At 41.8% G+C, this 17,626-nt stretch overlaps 1 protein-coding gene across 2 annotated transcripts in view; it reads left to right on the forward strand.

Moving 5' to 3' along the window:
* cdk18 (cyclin dependent kinase 18) overlaps positions 1 to 17,626 on the forward strand; it is a 69,945-nt gene that overhangs the window by 17,558 nt on the left and 34,761 nt on the right. The window contains exons 1-2 of one of the 2 annotated variants that reach the window (XM_083535345.1): positions 10,286 to 10,674; positions 14,079 to 14,215. In XM_083535345.1, coding sequence (XP_083391471.1) covers positions 14,098 to 14,215 — 118 coding nt within the window. In that variant the 5' untranslated portion in view covers positions 10,286 to 10,674; positions 14,079 to 14,097. Of the gene's footprint in view, positions 1 to 10,285; positions 10,675 to 14,078; positions 14,216 to 17,626 lie in introns of those variants that run through there. The other variant, XM_083535346.1, reaches the window with a different exon arrangement.

Consider the following 17,626-nt stretch of genomic DNA (forward strand, 5'->3'; position numbering starts at 1 on the left):
AACATGCACATGTCTCTTAAAACCCATTCACTCTGTGTTTTCAATCTTTTATATAAAACAAAAATTACTATTAAATCTAATAACAATATCAAACCAACATAATATATTTTCGACTTTTCTTCTTATTTTTTATTTTAATTGAAAATTGATTAATGTAATAATTTTGATATATAAAATAATACATTTCTAATATATTTAAAAACTGATTTTGTTTTATATAATTTTGTCATTTTTTTTATTTGTATATATTTTTTTTTTATATTACCAATTTTTTTCCCCCTGTATTTATTCAGATAAAGAGCTCTTGAGAAAAATAGCATCATTCTGAAGTCAGGTGTTAAAGAAAAAAAAACTTCTGATGGAAGGGGTAGCTCAGTGCTTAAGATATTGGACTTCTAATCAGAAGGTTGTGAGTTCAAATCCCATCAGCACTTATTGCCATTAGGAAAAGCCCTTAACTGCTCAGTTGCATGAAAAACAAGATAACTGTCGAATATGCCAAATGCTGTAAATGTAATAAACATGATTACCAGATTTATTCATAATAATACACACAGATTTATCACAGCTCCATTTTTCCACCGTGATCAGACTTCATGTCCGACTCAAGGACAAACTGGACAGAGTTTATTTATTTATTCATTTACCCGGAAACCTCACAATTACTTTCCGCCGAACTGTGAAACTTCTTCAAGGTCTGCATAGTGGAAACCCAGCTCCAATTCCCAGACCTCATTTTTTTTTAAAGCAGGGACCGTACACATCTCTGCTCAGCAAATCCGGAAAATGGAGGATGTGCTTCCTGATACGCCGTTTGCTAGTTAACTCGCTTTTCCTTGCCAGCTTTCGCTTGTCGGGGAGCTCGAGGGCGAGAGCTCCGTCACGCTGCTCAGTTCCACTGCCTCGTTTGCCAAGGGCGAGAATTTGGAATCAAAAATTGGCTTTGCAAATGAACGGGACTCACATAATTACTGAATTCAGGATTTGGTTGTAGACTTACAGAAAACACACACACACACACACACACACACACACACACACACACACACACACACACACACTTCACTGTAATTACATGATTCATGTGTGAAATTGACACGTTCTTTTAGACAGTTCACATTGTTTCTTTACACATGTTCATGTATATTTTTTCTTTACAATTTACTGTATGTAAGCCCCTATATCATTTATATTCCAGATTACTTTTTTAGATGTGATCCACCATATGATATTTTTTTTTTATAAACCCCCCTCAAGGAGGAGGTTTATGGATGTGGTAAGGGAAGACATGCAGGTAGTTGGATTGAAAGAGGCAGATGTATAGGACAGGGGGGTCTGGAGATGGATGATCTGCTGTGGTGACCCCTAATGGGGGAAGCCAAATGAAGAAAAAGAAGATTTAAACCCTCCTTATTATTATTTTTATTTTTAGCCCCCTCATATGATAAAATCGAGTGAGAAAAGTCGAGTCTACGACATAAAAACACAACATTCCGCACACGTCTTTTCTTCAGGATGAATCACTTCGCTCTGTCCCACGGCCCCAGGAAGTAAATGATAGTCATTTCATACAAAACATGGTGTGCTGTCATGGGCGTCTTTTTTATCTGACTCCAAATTGAGGTTCTAGTTGAGTTTGATATCAAATATGAACTCTGTTACAGAAATATTGGCACCCTTCATGAAAATATGAAGAAATAAATATACCTAGAGGCTTCACTGAAGTGCTCGTAGCTGGGATGAATATGTGTGTGTGTGGGTATGTGGTGTTCTACCATTACATTCATTCATTCATTCATTCATACCATTTCCACCTGATACCCAGTGTGGCTCTGAATCCAGCACGACCAAAACCAGGTTACTTTCTGAAGATAAAAATCTAAAGCCAAGCTCCTGGTCTTTGATCAGCGTAATACAATCCCTTTATTTATTTATTTTTTAGGCTTGGTACATACACACCAAGTGTAAGACAATAGGTGTCTTGTCTTGCTTTCTATCATACATTTATGGTTGAGGTCTTTGTTCCTTAGTTTGATGTTTTGTTCCATATACACTATATGGGCAAAATGTTGGGGACCCCTGCACATTAGATTGTTATGTGTTTCTTTATGAACATCCCATTCCACATTTAGTCTGCATTCACTATTGAAATAAACTTCACTCTTCTGGGAAGATGTTCCACCAGATTTTAGAGTGTGCTTGTGAAGATTCAGGAATAAGGGTGTTAGTAAAGTCAGGTGAGTAGGTGAGAAGGTGAGGAGGCCTGGGGTGCAGTCAGCGTTCGCATTTATCATGTTCAATAGGGTTTAGAGCAGGAGATCTTTGACTTAACCGTTGGAAATAATATCTTCATGGAGCTGGATTTGTGTGCAGAGGCATTTTCATGCTGGTTCAGGGATGTGAAGGGAAATGTTTGTGCTACAGCATCAAAAGACATCCTACACTATTGTACAACTTTGGAGAACCACATATGGCTGGAAAAGTCAGGTGTACCAATACACTTGGCAACCTCGCGTATAAAAAAAATAATAATAATTGACCTCTATTACTTATTAATTTTGTGTAGGAGCGTTTATTAAACCAAACCGCACAAAAGAAATCCCTGCAGATTTACAGATGTCCATGTGTATATGTGTATATGTTGCTGAGGAGTAATGAATCGTAAATGACAAGTGTTTTCCCAAGTTTTCCAGGTTCCCACAAAAATTCCATTAAAAGAAAAAGGATATCCACAGTAAAGTACATTTTACTTAAAAGCAAAATTCCTTAAACCCTCCAGTAATGCAGCTCAGCCACTGCAGCTATACAGCTCTTGCATACACCCATCAGGCATAACGTTATGATATTATAACATTATCAAGTTTCAAGTTTTATTTCTCATATGTACAGATGTACAGATGACAGTTTGTACAATGAAATTCTTAAGTGAGGCTCCAGTTAAACTACAGCAATATTAAATATTAAACACAGAAGAAAAAACCCAGAAGAAAAACATGGAGAAGAAAAAAGGAGAGAAAAGTAATAATGAGCTATAAGAAAGTTATAATTAATAACAAATGTGTGCCCATGATGACGTAGATACAGTGTTTATATATATACAAAGTGGATGACACTGATGATCTCTTCATCATGGCACCTAGTAGTGGGTAGATATATTTATTAGGCAGCAGGTGAACATTTTGTCCTCAAAGTTGACGTGTTAGAAGCAGGAAAAATGGGCAAGCGGAAGAAGCATGTTGTGACAAATTGTGATGTCTAGACGACTGGGTTAGAGCAGCTCTAAAACTGCAGCTCTTGTGGGCTGTTCCTGGTCTGCAGTGGTCAGTATCTATCGAATGGTTGTCAAAGGAAGTAGGACAGGGTCCTTGGTGATGAGGCTCATTGATACACGTGGGGAAAGAAGGCTGGTCCGTGTGGTCCGATTCCAACAGACGAGGTCCTGTAGCTTAAACTGCTGGTAATGTAAGACAGGTCAGGACAGTTTTGGAAGGAAACTGTTTAGGCAGGTGGTCTTAATATGATCAGTGTATACATATACAGAGTGCACTTACTTTGGTGCTGATTGTACAGTTTGTCTACTATACAGCTATACTTACTTATAGTCTTACATGTTGATTTGGTGCGTCATTTAAAATCGAAAACTGATTTTAAAACTCTAAAACCGTGAGAGTCATTTGGAACGGGCAGGATTTCCGTGAGCCGTTTTCTAGCATAAATGCTCCTGCGAACGATTTAACGAACTGTATAAATGCATTAGCTTGACAAACAAGACCCAAAGAGAGCGTAAAAGCATCCTTTATAATATCAAAAACAGATGGTTATTACAATGGAAAACCTTATCATTGTGTGCAAGATAGTTCTCCTACCATGCAACCTTCCAAAAAAACCACCCCATATAGGCTCTTCTATAATTTGCTCCAAGCTGTGTACTGTGTTTTTTTGGTTGTTGCTGTTGTCATTTCACATCATACCGTCTCACATCAGGCGTCTCTCTGCATGTAGGCTCTCTGCATGACAGGCTGCCTGGACAACAACAAAAACAAAAACTAGCACTTAAACAACTGCTGTAGCGAATTAGCCAAAGCCCCTGGATCCCAAAGTATCGATGAACCTGGAAATGGGAGGTTGCCTGAGCGCTCCCTGTAGGACGCTGTGCCACTCTGATGGAAGCCTCAACCACGTTCGCTGGAGGCAAATGTCACATCTAGACATTGTTAACTAAATGGAATTAGCTCCCAGCATTGGACAGGACATCTGTACTTATGCACTCAAATGTGTTTGCCCTGAAAAGGCACATGAAAAGACTCAAGCAGGGGCGTTAATGGCACCAAATGGAACCAGACAAATGTTTGTGCGTCTGGACGTGCGGTTATGTGTCCTAGAGCAACGAGGCAGGGATTGAGAGACTATGTCGAGTGAAATATATGAAAAGTCTGAAACGCTTTAGGTTTTTTGATGGATCTAATTGACAGTAGTTGTGATTGTCATAGCATTATTTGATGCACAAGCTACCAGATATCCCGTCAATCAACCTTGCCTTAGGAGTATTATCAAGAGGTGGATAAGCCTGTGAGGTCAAGTTTAATATATAACCATCTCACTGTGTCTCCTGACTTGCACAAAGAGAAGATAGTATTGGTTGTAGCTGTCTAGATTTGTAGCTGAGGAAGCCGTGCTGAGGAAAGAAAATAAGGGGGCGTGGCCAGACATACATACCGCGTAAGGGTGACCTGGAATAGTCGAAGATTCAATGTTTTGATTTGATAGGAGGAGTCTGATTCAAGTACCAATCTCACAGTCAAACCTTTGCGGGGTTGTTATGAAACGAGGATTATACCATTTTGTTATACGGGGGTGCTAAATGTCCGATTTCACATAACTACTGGTTTTCTTCCAATATGTTTCTATACAGCCTTTTATGATAACGCTGTAAATAAAAATGCTAAAATAACGAAATTTTACCGGTGAACACAATCTCTGGCCCTCACCTATGTATTCCTGTACAAAGAAAGTAGCTAGAATAGTATATGGGGAAAAATGCCTGCTTCTGATTGGCTAATTCGGTTTCTTATCATAGCTACTAACAAAGAACTAAGGTACTAAAACATGAAGTATTAAACATGAACTAGGTGCAGAAAACAAGGAATGGGGATTTCTAATCAGAAGGTTGTGAGTTCAGATCCCACTGTTGGGCCCTTGAGCAAGGCCCTTAACCCTCAACTACTTAGTTCTATGAATGAGATAAATCAGTCAGCCTGGATATTGGTGTCTGCCAAATATTGTACATGTAAATGTAAAACAAGCATGTGGCTTGAGGGAAACATTGCTTCTTGGCATATTCCTGACAATCTGGAGCACGCAAATATGGACGGATCTGTGGTCTGTGGACACAGTGTGAAAAAGAAAAACAAGGCTTTTTTAGAAAAATGTTCAAAAACAATGGTGAAGAAACATGTTTCTGAAAAGCATATACATACCCATCGTTTTGAATGCGGGGAATGCGATCATTTTTTCTGGGGTCTCCAATTGCTGTTCCACCACATTTGGAGTGTGCTTGGGGGGATTTGTGCTCCTTTAGCTACAAGGGTACAATACAGTAAAGTCTGGTACTGACTGGTGAGGTGAGGAGGCCTGGAATGCAGTCAAAATTAATCCCAAAGGTGTTCAATTGAGAGCTTTATAGCAGAAGATATTCCACTAGTAGTAATTTGCCTGGTTTTTGACTTCTTCCTGTTATCTTTTCCTGCATATTGTTATGCTGCAACTGTTATATCTTTGTGATAGATGCGTACATTTGTACCAAGAACAGTATGACCTTCTACAATGTTTCGGTTCACCATGTACTGATATGCAGTGCAATAGTCGGTCTATATATGCATTCTCTCTATTATTTTAATAATACACGTCCTGGTGTCTGTGTATGTGACTGATATTCGCGTATCTGTGTTGGAGAAACTGAACAGGAAACAAGTGGAATGAGACTCTCAGAGTCGCTGCTAGCTCAGAGACACCAACCCTAACACCACCCCATGTAAAGCCCCAGGTTTTGTGCACAGGGGTATTGTCATGCTGGAGGTGGTTTGGGGTCTTCCTGAGAAAAGCAAAGTGAAATTGTAAAGACTTTTTGTGGGAAAAACACATGTGGCTGGAAAAGTCAGGTGTCCCAATACTTTTATACTTATTGTGAATTAATGTTATGGCTCAAAACAGTGTCATTTGGTGGATTATTTCAACCATCAGCAAGTACATATTGGAAAGTATCATGGGGTTTTTCAACTTGAAATCCTTCCTTGTCACCTTGCGGATGTTGGCTAGCTTTTTAATCGTCCATTGTACCTCCCTCGCTTTTTGACTATGACTGCCCTGTGCAACGATTCATCATCTGTAGTGAAATTTCCTCAGAGCTGTTTATCAACCACATGGGGGCAAACTGGGGGGTCATATAGACATCAGACACAATCTGCTAGCACACACAAATGACCCCGGAGAGTAGGTTTTAATGAGCGGAGCCATCTGAAACCTCGATCGAATCCAGAGTAAAGGATGGAGGAGGACAAAAAAAGAGCGAAGGAGAGACACTGTAGAAGAAGCAGCTTGAGACATCAGTGTTGTAGCATCAAGGGCTTCTTCATGCCAAACTGTGGATTTTTCTCTCCTGTAGCCCAGGGCCAGGCTGGTCTGGCAGCAGAAGGACAGCAGATGCCATTTGATGACAGCAAAGCAGAGCCGGCCAGCTCAGCTCTGTCAGAGAGATCAGAATCGTCTCATTATTTTTCTCGCTCGCTTTCATCCACGCCGTCATGTTTCCAATCAGTGCGGCCGCGTCCCGCCGCGCTCCGAGCCCCGCGGCCTGCGAAGTAAACAGCATTAGCATGACTTTTCCTTCAGCCGGAGTTCTTTGTACGTTTTGTGCACGCGGCGAGGAGGTCTTTACCCCGCGCACCGAGGTCTTTGTGTCTTCTTGCTCCCTCCACACACGCTGGCTCTTTGAGCGGTGGAAGGATGCCCGTTGAGCGCTCATTGCTCCGTGCCGAGCCGAATCTGTAGTCGGTAAACAAGACAAATGGGGCGCATCCTGATTTGGAAAGCATTCCTGGCAATCCGCAATTAGGCTTCTTCAGCCAGAAACCGAGGGGTAGGAAAGAGGCAAAAGTCTCAACTGACCCCCAGTGGGAAACAACATGGGACCTCGTCTCATTCTTTGTTTGAAACCTTCGGACATCAAGTACTGAGTAATAAAACTGCGTCAATATTTACAAGAAAATTCCTCATATTCAGAAACGGGTTACACACCTCCGTCAGCTTTTATCATTTTTTTTACCTTAGAAGAGCATTCAGAATATTGCTAATTAACTGCACGATGCATGGAGATTAGATTAGATTAGATTAGATTAGATTAGATTACTTTATTGTTATTGTGCAAAGTACTTGTACAGAGTCAAAGAAATGTAGTTAGCATCTAACAAAAGTGCATTAGTGGCCTATTTACAATACAGAGGTGAAAGTGATTAATATACAAACACACAGTATATCTGTGCAAAGGACTGAGGACAGGGGGGTATGGAGGCAGATGATCCGCTGTGGCGCCCCCTAATGGGAGAAGCTATAAGAAGAAGAAGATGAACACTTATGTACAGTACATATATGAATGTTTGTATGATACAGTATATACAGACTAAATATGGGTCATAATACAAGGTAACAAAACATTTCTAGACTAGTTTTGTGACACACTAACAGATGGCTGCACACACAGTCACAGGGACCACCCACATTCATAAGTCAGTGTGCCAAAAGACAGGAAAGCCACAGGAAAAGCCTCCAAGTTTGCCAGACTGTTTTTTTCTTTTCTATATTTTTTTATATTCTATATATTTTTCTATATTTAGTCTTTTCTATAGTATACAGTCCACCATCTTTAAATACAAGCAATCCGTTGTGGTACCCACCAAAAACTCGAGTGATTAGGCTTCTACAGTATTTATTATTGAGCAGCCTACACGTTTCAAAAATAGCACTTGATCCAGCACATTTTATTTCCTATTTCGTTTTTTTTTTGTAATGTACCCTGGATGTGAATTGTGCAATTATTTTGAGTTGCTGGATTTATGAAATAATGTATAATTGTGTTTTGTTACTACGACGGCATTTTCGTGCCAAGCTAAATAAATTGTAATAAAATCTAAAGTTATGAAAACAAAGTAATAATAATATTATTTTAAGAAAAAAGTCAAACTTGCAAGAATAAAGTCGTAGCAATACAGGAATAGAGTCGGAATTACGAGAATAAAGTTGAATAAAAAAATAAAAAAAAGGAGAAATTACAAGATAAAAAGCGTAGCAGTATGTCAATAGTCGTTATTTTTTTGTGGAAAAAAGTCAAATTTGCAAGAATAAAGCTGTAGCAGTACGAGGATGTAGTTGAATTTACGAGAAAGAAAGTCTTAACAGTGAAAGAATAAAGTCAAAATATTTTAAGAATAAAGTATATATATATATATATATATATTATTGCTCTAATCTTGTATTGTGACAACTTTATTCTTTCTTTCTTTTTTTTTTAAATCACAGAACTCGGCTCATCAGCACAGTAATCAGTAAACGGACTGCGGTTCTGCAGTGGTTCTGTAGGAAACTTATTCAGAAGCAAAAATCAGAGAGATGTTGAGGAAATTGCTTCTTTTGTGCGGTCTGAAATGCCGATGCTATTCGAAGAGGAGATGATATTCAAGAAACTATGAAGATGATGAACAAAGAAATTGACCCTGGAGGAGATGAACACTGGCGCGTTCGGCGTCTCCGAAGCCGCCAGGACTTCAGCCCGAGTCCAATGCGTTGTGGTATATGTAATCATAAGATCAGATATTATGACGTATTCTAGTTTTTCTTTGATTCGATTCTTGTAATCGTAGATTTTGTTCAACATGCCACTAAAACGGCATCTGATGCTACAAAGTGCTCTGGTGTAAAAAAAAAAAAAAAAAAAAAAAAAAAAGAAGAAGAACATTGATAAGGTTTGAGGGATGAGCTGATAAAGTGCTCTTCAGCTCCTCTATGACTCGCTTAAATCCGAGTTAGAAAATGCGACTTTCCAGACGAATCTGATGAGTTTTTTGAAGGAATGATATATTTCAATTATTCGTAGTGTCATGTTGGTATTTTAGACCAACACACTCATCATACTGGAATCACATGAAGCTGATGATCCTCATCAAGCAAGAGAACCTGACTTATGTTCCAGGTCTGAATCACTCGAATTTCAGTTCTACACCTCCAAAAAAGTTTCTCCTCGAATGTACCTCTCACACGAGTATTAAACAGCACTTCGGTATGAAATCCTCAGTGGAACAGAATAAACGCTTCCCGGTGCATCGTGGAGAACGTTAATAGGATCCGATTACGATCCGAGTCCCTGGATGGAAATGCAGCCTGGGGCTTTATTTGTGTAGGCAAACAGCACAGCTGTGTTTGGACCCACAGGACTTCTTTTGTCTCGCCTCGTCATCACCTCACCGCCTCATTTACGGGTCAGCGCCTCATTATCATAAGCAATGTTTGCGCTACGCCAACACCGGCAGCCTAAATTTAGCCTTTCGTTACCAACCGATTGTTGCTCAACACTTTGTTTCGTCACGGCGCTCGCTGCGGTTTCGGACTCGCCAGTCAATTTCCTGATAAACCGCACCGCCTCGGCGTTTCGCTTCCCGTTAAGGAGAGCAGGAGGAGAATCCGAGATACGGCCGGATTTTCAGTCGCATGCATCATTTATTGCCGCTCGGCCTGAAAATGTGGACAGACGTTGAATATAAAATGGTGTTCCTCTAAATCTGCTATGCTCAGCACATTTCTTTTTAAAACATTTTATCTGCAGAAAAACAAGCGTAGGTGTCGAAAGTCTTCCCGATCCTGTCATTTTTATACAGATGAACGTATCGCTTCTGGTTCAAATTTGTTTCCTATATACTGCATTAGCGTAGCTCCGAATCACGCATCTACTTATTTTTTCGACTCGAATACATTGCCGTTTCCATAGTAACCCCACGTAAACGGATTCCAGTTGTTTTTCGTATCGATGTAAAGTGATGTCATTCTTTTTTTATGTTTGTAATCTAGCAAACCAGTGGTGATTTATTCATTGATAGATGAATAAATAGGTTGTTCTGGATCACCCTAACCCTTAAACCACCTTTAAACAGGTGTGTGTGTGTGTTTGTGTGTTTGTGTGTGTGTGTGTGTGTGTGTGTGTGTGTGTGTGTGTGTGTGTGTGTGTGTGTGTGTGAGATTAAACCTGTGTGTGTACTTGCGAAATAAACAGAGCGCAGGAGTGTGTGATGTCTAGGGGTTGTATTCCTGCTGGAAATTGCATTCATCTTGAATTTCTTTTTTGCATTTGGTTGTTTTTTTCCGGGTTCTCCAGACTTTCTGCCTCTTGTTCGGTTCCTGCTCGGTCTCCAGTCTGTCTCGAATCAAAGCTTCCCACATTGTGAACACATTCCATCATCCTCCATATGCCACCAGTCCATTTGGCTTGCTACATATCTTATTAATAGATCCCCGACGTCGAGTAAGTTATCACCCCGCGAGTGCTCACTGAGTCACGCTGCCTCCGCTGCCTCGGAGCCATCTAGAGTCGCCCGTACTTCTGTTTCCAGGAGCCACGAAGTTGATGGACAGGTATTTGAAATGGAATGGGATCAAGGAATGTTTTCTAGCTCGTTTGTAGGGAATAATCAGCGATACCTTGCAAAAACTGCAGAAACGCAGATTTCAAATCGATCTGTTGCTTCTCTGAACTTCTTTCTATTCCATATAGTGGAAAAAACTGAAGACAGACTTCACCCATTCTAAAAGAAGTCAGGGTCAGGAATAGGGGGTGACTGGAAGGACCCAAATGCAGGACGCAAGCAGAGTTGAAAAATACAGTGCTTAATGAAAGAACCATCAGGGGGGAAAACACAGTTCTTAAACAAAGCAAACTGAGCAAAAGGAGGAGAGCAAAATCACAGTCCCAGAAAACAGTCCTAATCCAATACCAGAAAACAGGGCAATGAGGACCAGAGGCTGAATCAGAATCTCAAAGGGTCTAAAATACAAAAGCCAGCAGACAGTGTAATATAGGGCAGAGCACAAATGCAAACCAACGTGCAAATTCAGAAACCGGTAAACATGCAGGCAGGGCAGAACAGGGATCCGGAACAGGGATTAGGAACAGGAACCAGAGCAGGCAGGGTGGCAAGAGTACTCTCAGGGACTCGCAAAGCCGGCGAGATAATCTGGCCCCGAGTTAATGTCTTTGTTGTCTTTAAATAACAAGTGGCGCGGGAAAAACAACAAGATGGGGCCGACCCGGAAGTGCGTGCCGTGAAAGATCCGTTCAGATCAGATCTACTTTTACACTTCCAGTACGCTGAAAAAGAGATAGAGACATAGATTACACAGGATGTTCACGAGTGAGGGAAGGGTGGAACGGGAGATTGACAGACGGATCGGTGCAGCTTCTGCAGTAATGCGGTCGATGTACCGGTCTGTCGTGGTGAAGAAGGAGCTGAGCCGCAAGGCGAAACTTTCGATTTACCGGTCAATCTACGTTCCTACTCTCACCTATGGTCATGAGCTCTGGGTCATGACCGAAAGGACAAGATCCCGGATACAGGCGGCCGAAATGTGCTTCCTCCGCAGGGTGGCTGGGCGATCCCTTAGAGATAGGGTGAGAAGCTTAGTCACTCGGGAGGAGCTCGGAGTAGATCCGCTGCTCCTCCACATCGAGAGGGGTCAGCTGAGGTGGCTCGGGCATCTGTTCCGGATGCCTCCTGGACGCCTTCCTGGGAAGGTGTTCCGGGCGCGTCCCACTGGGAGGAGACCCCGGGGAAGACCTAGGACACGCTGGAGAGACTATGTCTCCCGGCTGGCCTGGGAACGCCTTGGTGTCCCCCCGGAAGAGCTGGAAGAAGTGTCTAGGGAGAGGGAAGTCTGGGCATCTTTGCTTAGACTGCTGCCCCCGCGACCCGGCATCGGATAAGCGGGAGAAGATGGATGGATGGATGGATTACACAGGATGTATGCGTCCCTTGATGTTAGATTAGAAATATTGCACAATTTTTGATTATATTTGGTATTAAGGAAGGGGTGGTAGTATTGTGAGGACATGAAAGCTAAGTCGTTAAAGCATCTGAAGGTCATGGGTTTAAATCCCAGCCACACTAAAGCTCCTGGGCCCCTGAGTAAGGCCCCTTAACCTCATATCTGCTCAGTCGTGGATATAAATAAGATAAATGTAAGTCGCTCTGCATTAGGGTGTCTGCCAAATGCAAAAATAAATGTAATAAATAAATAATTTTTTTATGGTTTTAATTATCACTCCACTTTGTGTGATTAAACGAATAGAGGAAATGAATAGTCGTTTTGATTTTAATAATAAACGGGACGAAGGCATCGTAATCCGCGTATTGTTTTTCAATCACGAATCCAAGACATGAAAGAACACAATGTACACGCCGATTACAGCAGCCTGTGTGTTTATACAGGGGCCGTTCATAGCAAACTGGGACTTTTTTTACCGGTATAGCAATGGATGCTAACATGGCGGTGCTACACACAGCAGTAAGTGCCACTAGTGGGTGCTGTTACTGATGGTGGCGCACATGGGAAGGGTCTTTTTATCAAGATGGCAGACAGCAGTGTTAGTATTTGCATTGGACAGCGTGTGGTGCTGAAGTTTCTCCTAAGCGAAGGCGTAAATATCTACAGAAGACTTTGTGCAGTACGGTGATGAGACACAGTCGCAGTAAGAGGTTTAAATAGCGTTAACGTTTCAGAGACACGTACGTCCGTCAGTGACGATCCCAGTCGTGGTGGTTTCCTGATGATGAAGTGAAGCGGGATGTCCTAGGATGGTTTTGGCATACTGACAAGTGAGATAGAGAGTAGTGATGAGTCGTTCATGAACGATTTGAAACGTTCTTTGAGACGATTCGTTCTTCTGAGTCGCATTAAAGACTCGTAAAGATTTTCTACTCAACGCGCATTAGCGACCAAATCGTCGCAAAATCTCCGCCTTTTATCACGTGACTCTCATATACACTACACTGCGATAGATTTGGTCCAAATCTTGACTTTATTGTTACAATAAGTATGGGAATCATGTGACAAAAGAACCAGCGACCGGGCCTAGAAGATAGGAGAGTTGAAGCTTCTCATTCTGTTTAGCATCATTTGTCCTTAGCAGCATTGTCATATTTTCATTACTGAAACTATAGATTTGGTGTGATGTATGTAGACGTTCTGCTTATTAAAAATGTAACATTTTATTTTATTTCTAAAGGAACGAATTAAATGACTCAAAAAATGATTCATTTTGATGAACAAGATTCAAAGAAACCAGACACTAAAATGATTCTTAATAGGGGGAGATTAAATAAATAAAAAAAAGGGAGTTAGAGGGAGAGATGGACGGACATTAGGTAATGTGATGGTTTATTATTTCAGGGAGTAATTGTCGAGATATAAGCAGGATTTAATGGCACATCTTTTGGTGACACTAATTAGTGATAAAAACGGTTCCTCTGCTTCTCAGTTTGATATCAGGATAATTACTTAAGCAAGCCGCATGACTGGTGCTGAGAATTTAACAGCGACGAAAGCAGTTCGGACTCCTCTTGACTAAAAAAAAATGTCAAAGGAAGAGAAGAAGGAAAGTGAAATGAGTTAGCTTATGTTATATACCGGCTTCTCGGCAGCGCTTTAAGGTCGACCCGATGTGCAGCGACCTCTTTTTAGCTCAGTATTACTGTATTCAGTCGTTCAGTTATTCCTCGTCTTCAGCTGAAAGCAGCTCATAGTCGTGAAGATTGTGCCCACTTTGGCGTTAAGAGACCTTTCGGAAAACTTTTTACTCGTTTGGAAAGTGAAGGTGAGGCAGAGAAAAGGGAGAAGAAGAAAAAATCCTGTAGGCTGCACTGGAAGTTTGCTTATAATAAGTACGAGCTGACACCCGAGATACCAGAAGGTCACAGAGATCCATCACCATGCTGTTCTGCAGCATCGAATCAAAAACGACCTCTTGGTTCTTGTCTTCTCAGGAGTTCGGGGCACTGAGAAATGAACAAAATGAAGAACTTCAAGCGCCGCTTCTCGCTGTCCGTGCCAAGAACAGAGACGATCGAGGAGAACGAGTTCACTGAGCAGATAAACCAGCTCAACATCCAGCGCAATGATGGTAAGAGCATTTCTAAAACACTCCAACAATGATGTGTGTTTGAAGCTCATTAATGACCCTGTTTATATTTAATGGATAATCTTGAGTGGTAGGATTGAGACTGCTTAATAGAGGAACCTTAAGAGGAACCAGACCAAGGAAAGGGGACATGTCTCATCTGGGTGATACAGAATTAGTCTTTAGGCTGGTCAAGAAAGAACATCCACAATACCATCGTTCATGAGTATCATCCATCCCACAATAGCGGGTGGGAAAAAAAAACTAAAATCCATTAAAAATATTAATTTATTGGCATTTTTCATGCACAGAAATTGAGCTGGCTAATTAAAAACATGACAAGAAATATGGGTTTTATAAAGAAATAATCCAGATGCAAGATGCATGAAATGTCCAGGTGAGAAACAGGATCAACGCTGCTTCTGTTTCCAAGATTATGTTGACACTGATCCCCAAAATCCCCTTTTTCGACACTTATGTAACTAATGCACTACATAATTACACATGAGGCTTATGCTTTGTGGTCACCCTTCTGATCTTTCCTACTTTCCTAATATTCTTTCTGGATTAATATGTGGTATTTTTAGAAGGCCAGAGGCTTATGGTGCCGGTCAGTTGAGGGAATAGACATCGTTCTTGTTTCATTTGTAATGGGGAAAGAGATTAGAGAAAGTGGGTCCTAAGCCAGTTTGGTAATCTTTTCCTGAGATAGGAAAGTGCAAGGCGAACAGGAAATCGTGCTGAGCTGGCATTTCAGTAGGTCTCGGTAGACTTGAGGGGGTCAGAGCCGTTCGGGAGGAACTGATGAGAGTTCGAATGCTTGACCTCTCCAGGAGCCGGACCTCGCCAAATTTTCCTTCTGTCAACTTGGAGACGAAGGTGCTCTGGCCTGGTGTCTGCATTATTAATGCTGATGTGATAGTGCAGCGTTACCGTGCCATCTGTTTCTGCCACCCGCTTTCATCCGGTCAGTCGATCAAATTATTTAAAAGGAGACAAGAGCTTCGAGAAAAAAAATCCGATAGTAGAGAAGTGAAGTCAGTTTGAAAAGTCCGCCATGTGCGTTATCCTGGTCAGGGTCATGGTGGATCCCAGAAATACACCCTTTAACTGGATGCCATTCCTTCTCAGAATTCCGTATACCAAATGTAGTTTAAGGAAAATGGTGGTACCCCAGGATTTGTGGGTAAGCAGATCTCCAGATCAAAGGCCTTTAAGATGGACCTGGACATTTCCACTTCTTACTCCAACCTCCCTAAAAAACAGACTGGAAGTGAAGTAGTATTTGGGGAAGCATTAGTTTGCCAGAGATTCTTCAGCGATGAAGTTCTGCACTGATTGGTTGCTGGAGATAGTGCGCTCCTCCTTTCCCAACCCCAGAGAGATGGTCCTGATAGAGAAAGCTGGGCCTAGAGAACAGAGAAAGGAAGCGCTAAAGGAGCAAACTCGATCGTATTAATATTCCATCCTAATCTCGAGCTGCAAATTGAGGTCCATTCAAGCATGGAGGCGTGAAAGTCGCCGCAGACGGAGTCGTCGCGAGAGAAACCGCGATGCCTCAGAGTGTCCCGAGATATGAGATCCATCAGTCCAATTTGGTCCGATACTGTAGAATTTACGAACTCAACTCAATTACTCTGGAGCTAATGCAGCGTTCTACTCGGATAGCGATGAGATTCACTTCAGGAAATGCTGTTTTATATTAGTCCGCCTGTCTGCGTGTCTGCTCTAATTCTCATTATAACCTCGATGGATCGACAATTTGTGTCGTAGCAACGTAGCTATTTTCCGTAGCGAGAAAAAAAAACGCGATCGAGCAATCATGTAAATGCTGCAGCCCATTACTTTGTTAGCAAGCGTTTTTTTTAACTCAGAGTCATCTTTAATATCTAATGGCGTTGAGATTTTTCAAAAGAGAAGGAGATTCTCCATTAAGAACAGAGTTCATTTGCGAACATGGGTGCAGTCACGAAAATCTCCATAAACCCACTAAGGCTGAATGACCAATCTGCAATTTGTGTACCACTAAAGAAGACTGCCAGAGCGGCACCTCGTTTTTTTTTTTTGTGAGTCCCTCTCTTTCTCTTTCCCTCGCGTTTTCCGTAATTACCAGCTGTTGTGTTACGCTATCAAGCCTGTCAGACAGGCGTGAATTAAATGTGCCTGTATTTTCTAATGAAAGCGGCAGGATGCTAAAACCACAAATGAAACTCCCAAATATTTGCCACGCCAGAAATGACACTGACAAGCAAAAAATCAACATGTATGCAGGGAACAAAACTGTTTCCTATGTGCAGTTCGGGGGGCAAATACCTCAGATTAAGTGTACTGTTTATTTAGACCTTCGAGCTTTGGAGAAGTGGTAGGATCCTTGACGAACACTGACGGCTTAACTAACTAGCTAATCAATTAGGCCGCAAATTCTGCAAGCCTCAAGGCGCCCCGTCTCATTTACAAGGCCCAGCTCATTCCCAAACCGATCCAGATTATTCCCCTGGGGAAATCTTGGATCACCTGCAGCTCTAATCACTACCTTGCCCCAGGACAGAGGGATTTCCTCCAAGATCATCAGTACACACTTCATCGCTTCCTTAATCCCAAAGGGAGATCTTCGGCCATGTTTCCTGGACAAGCTAAAGACGGGTGCACAAATTAAAAATTCAGACAGCTCCTAACTGGAGCTTTCCTTTTTCTGACGCCTCCTCTCTGAAATCCATTCACTGGCAGACGGTTCTCCATTCAAGGACCACGAAATGCAACCTGCGCTCAGCACTTACATAACATCAAAGGGGCCGGCTCTTTGAATGAGAGGCTCAGACTGTACCACTGCCAGCTGAAGTGGATCTACAAAGCACAAGAGAGGAACATTTAGATCGGGTGCACGGACGGAGCGTTTGTTTTTTCGCCGTTGCATCATAGCAAGCGGTTAGATAAATAACAATTCAAAACGAGAGCCGATCCAAGCACCAGGGCTTGCTAGCCTTTCATAATGTCCTCCAACCATCCTATTCATTGTATAGTGCATCTTATCATTTTACGTTCAGTATTGTCAGGACTCAAAGGTCCGAGAATAGAGAATGGTGTATAATAATCTAAAGAGCGTGTCAAAGAAATTTATTTATTTATGAAATACCCAAACTTTAATCATTTTAGAGAGACACGTGCAGGTTATGTTTGTTTACACCAATCAGGCATAACATTATGACCAACTGCCTGAACTTCTTCAGCAGTTCTTGAGCTACAGGAGCTCGTCTGATGGATCGGACCACGCGGACCTGTCTTGAAGATTCTTTGACCCAGTCGTCGAGACCAGTGGTCCCCAAACCCCGGGCCGCGGACCAGCACCGGTCCATGGGTCCATTGGTACCGGGCTCCCCCCTTAAAGACCAGTCCGTGTAAATATTGTCTGACATT

Source organism: Silurus aristotelis (assembly GCF_946808225.1).
Source record: "Silurus aristotelis genome assembly, chromosome: 29".
NCBI lineage: Eukaryota > Metazoa > Chordata > Actinopteri > Siluriformes > Siluridae > Silurus > Silurus aristotelis.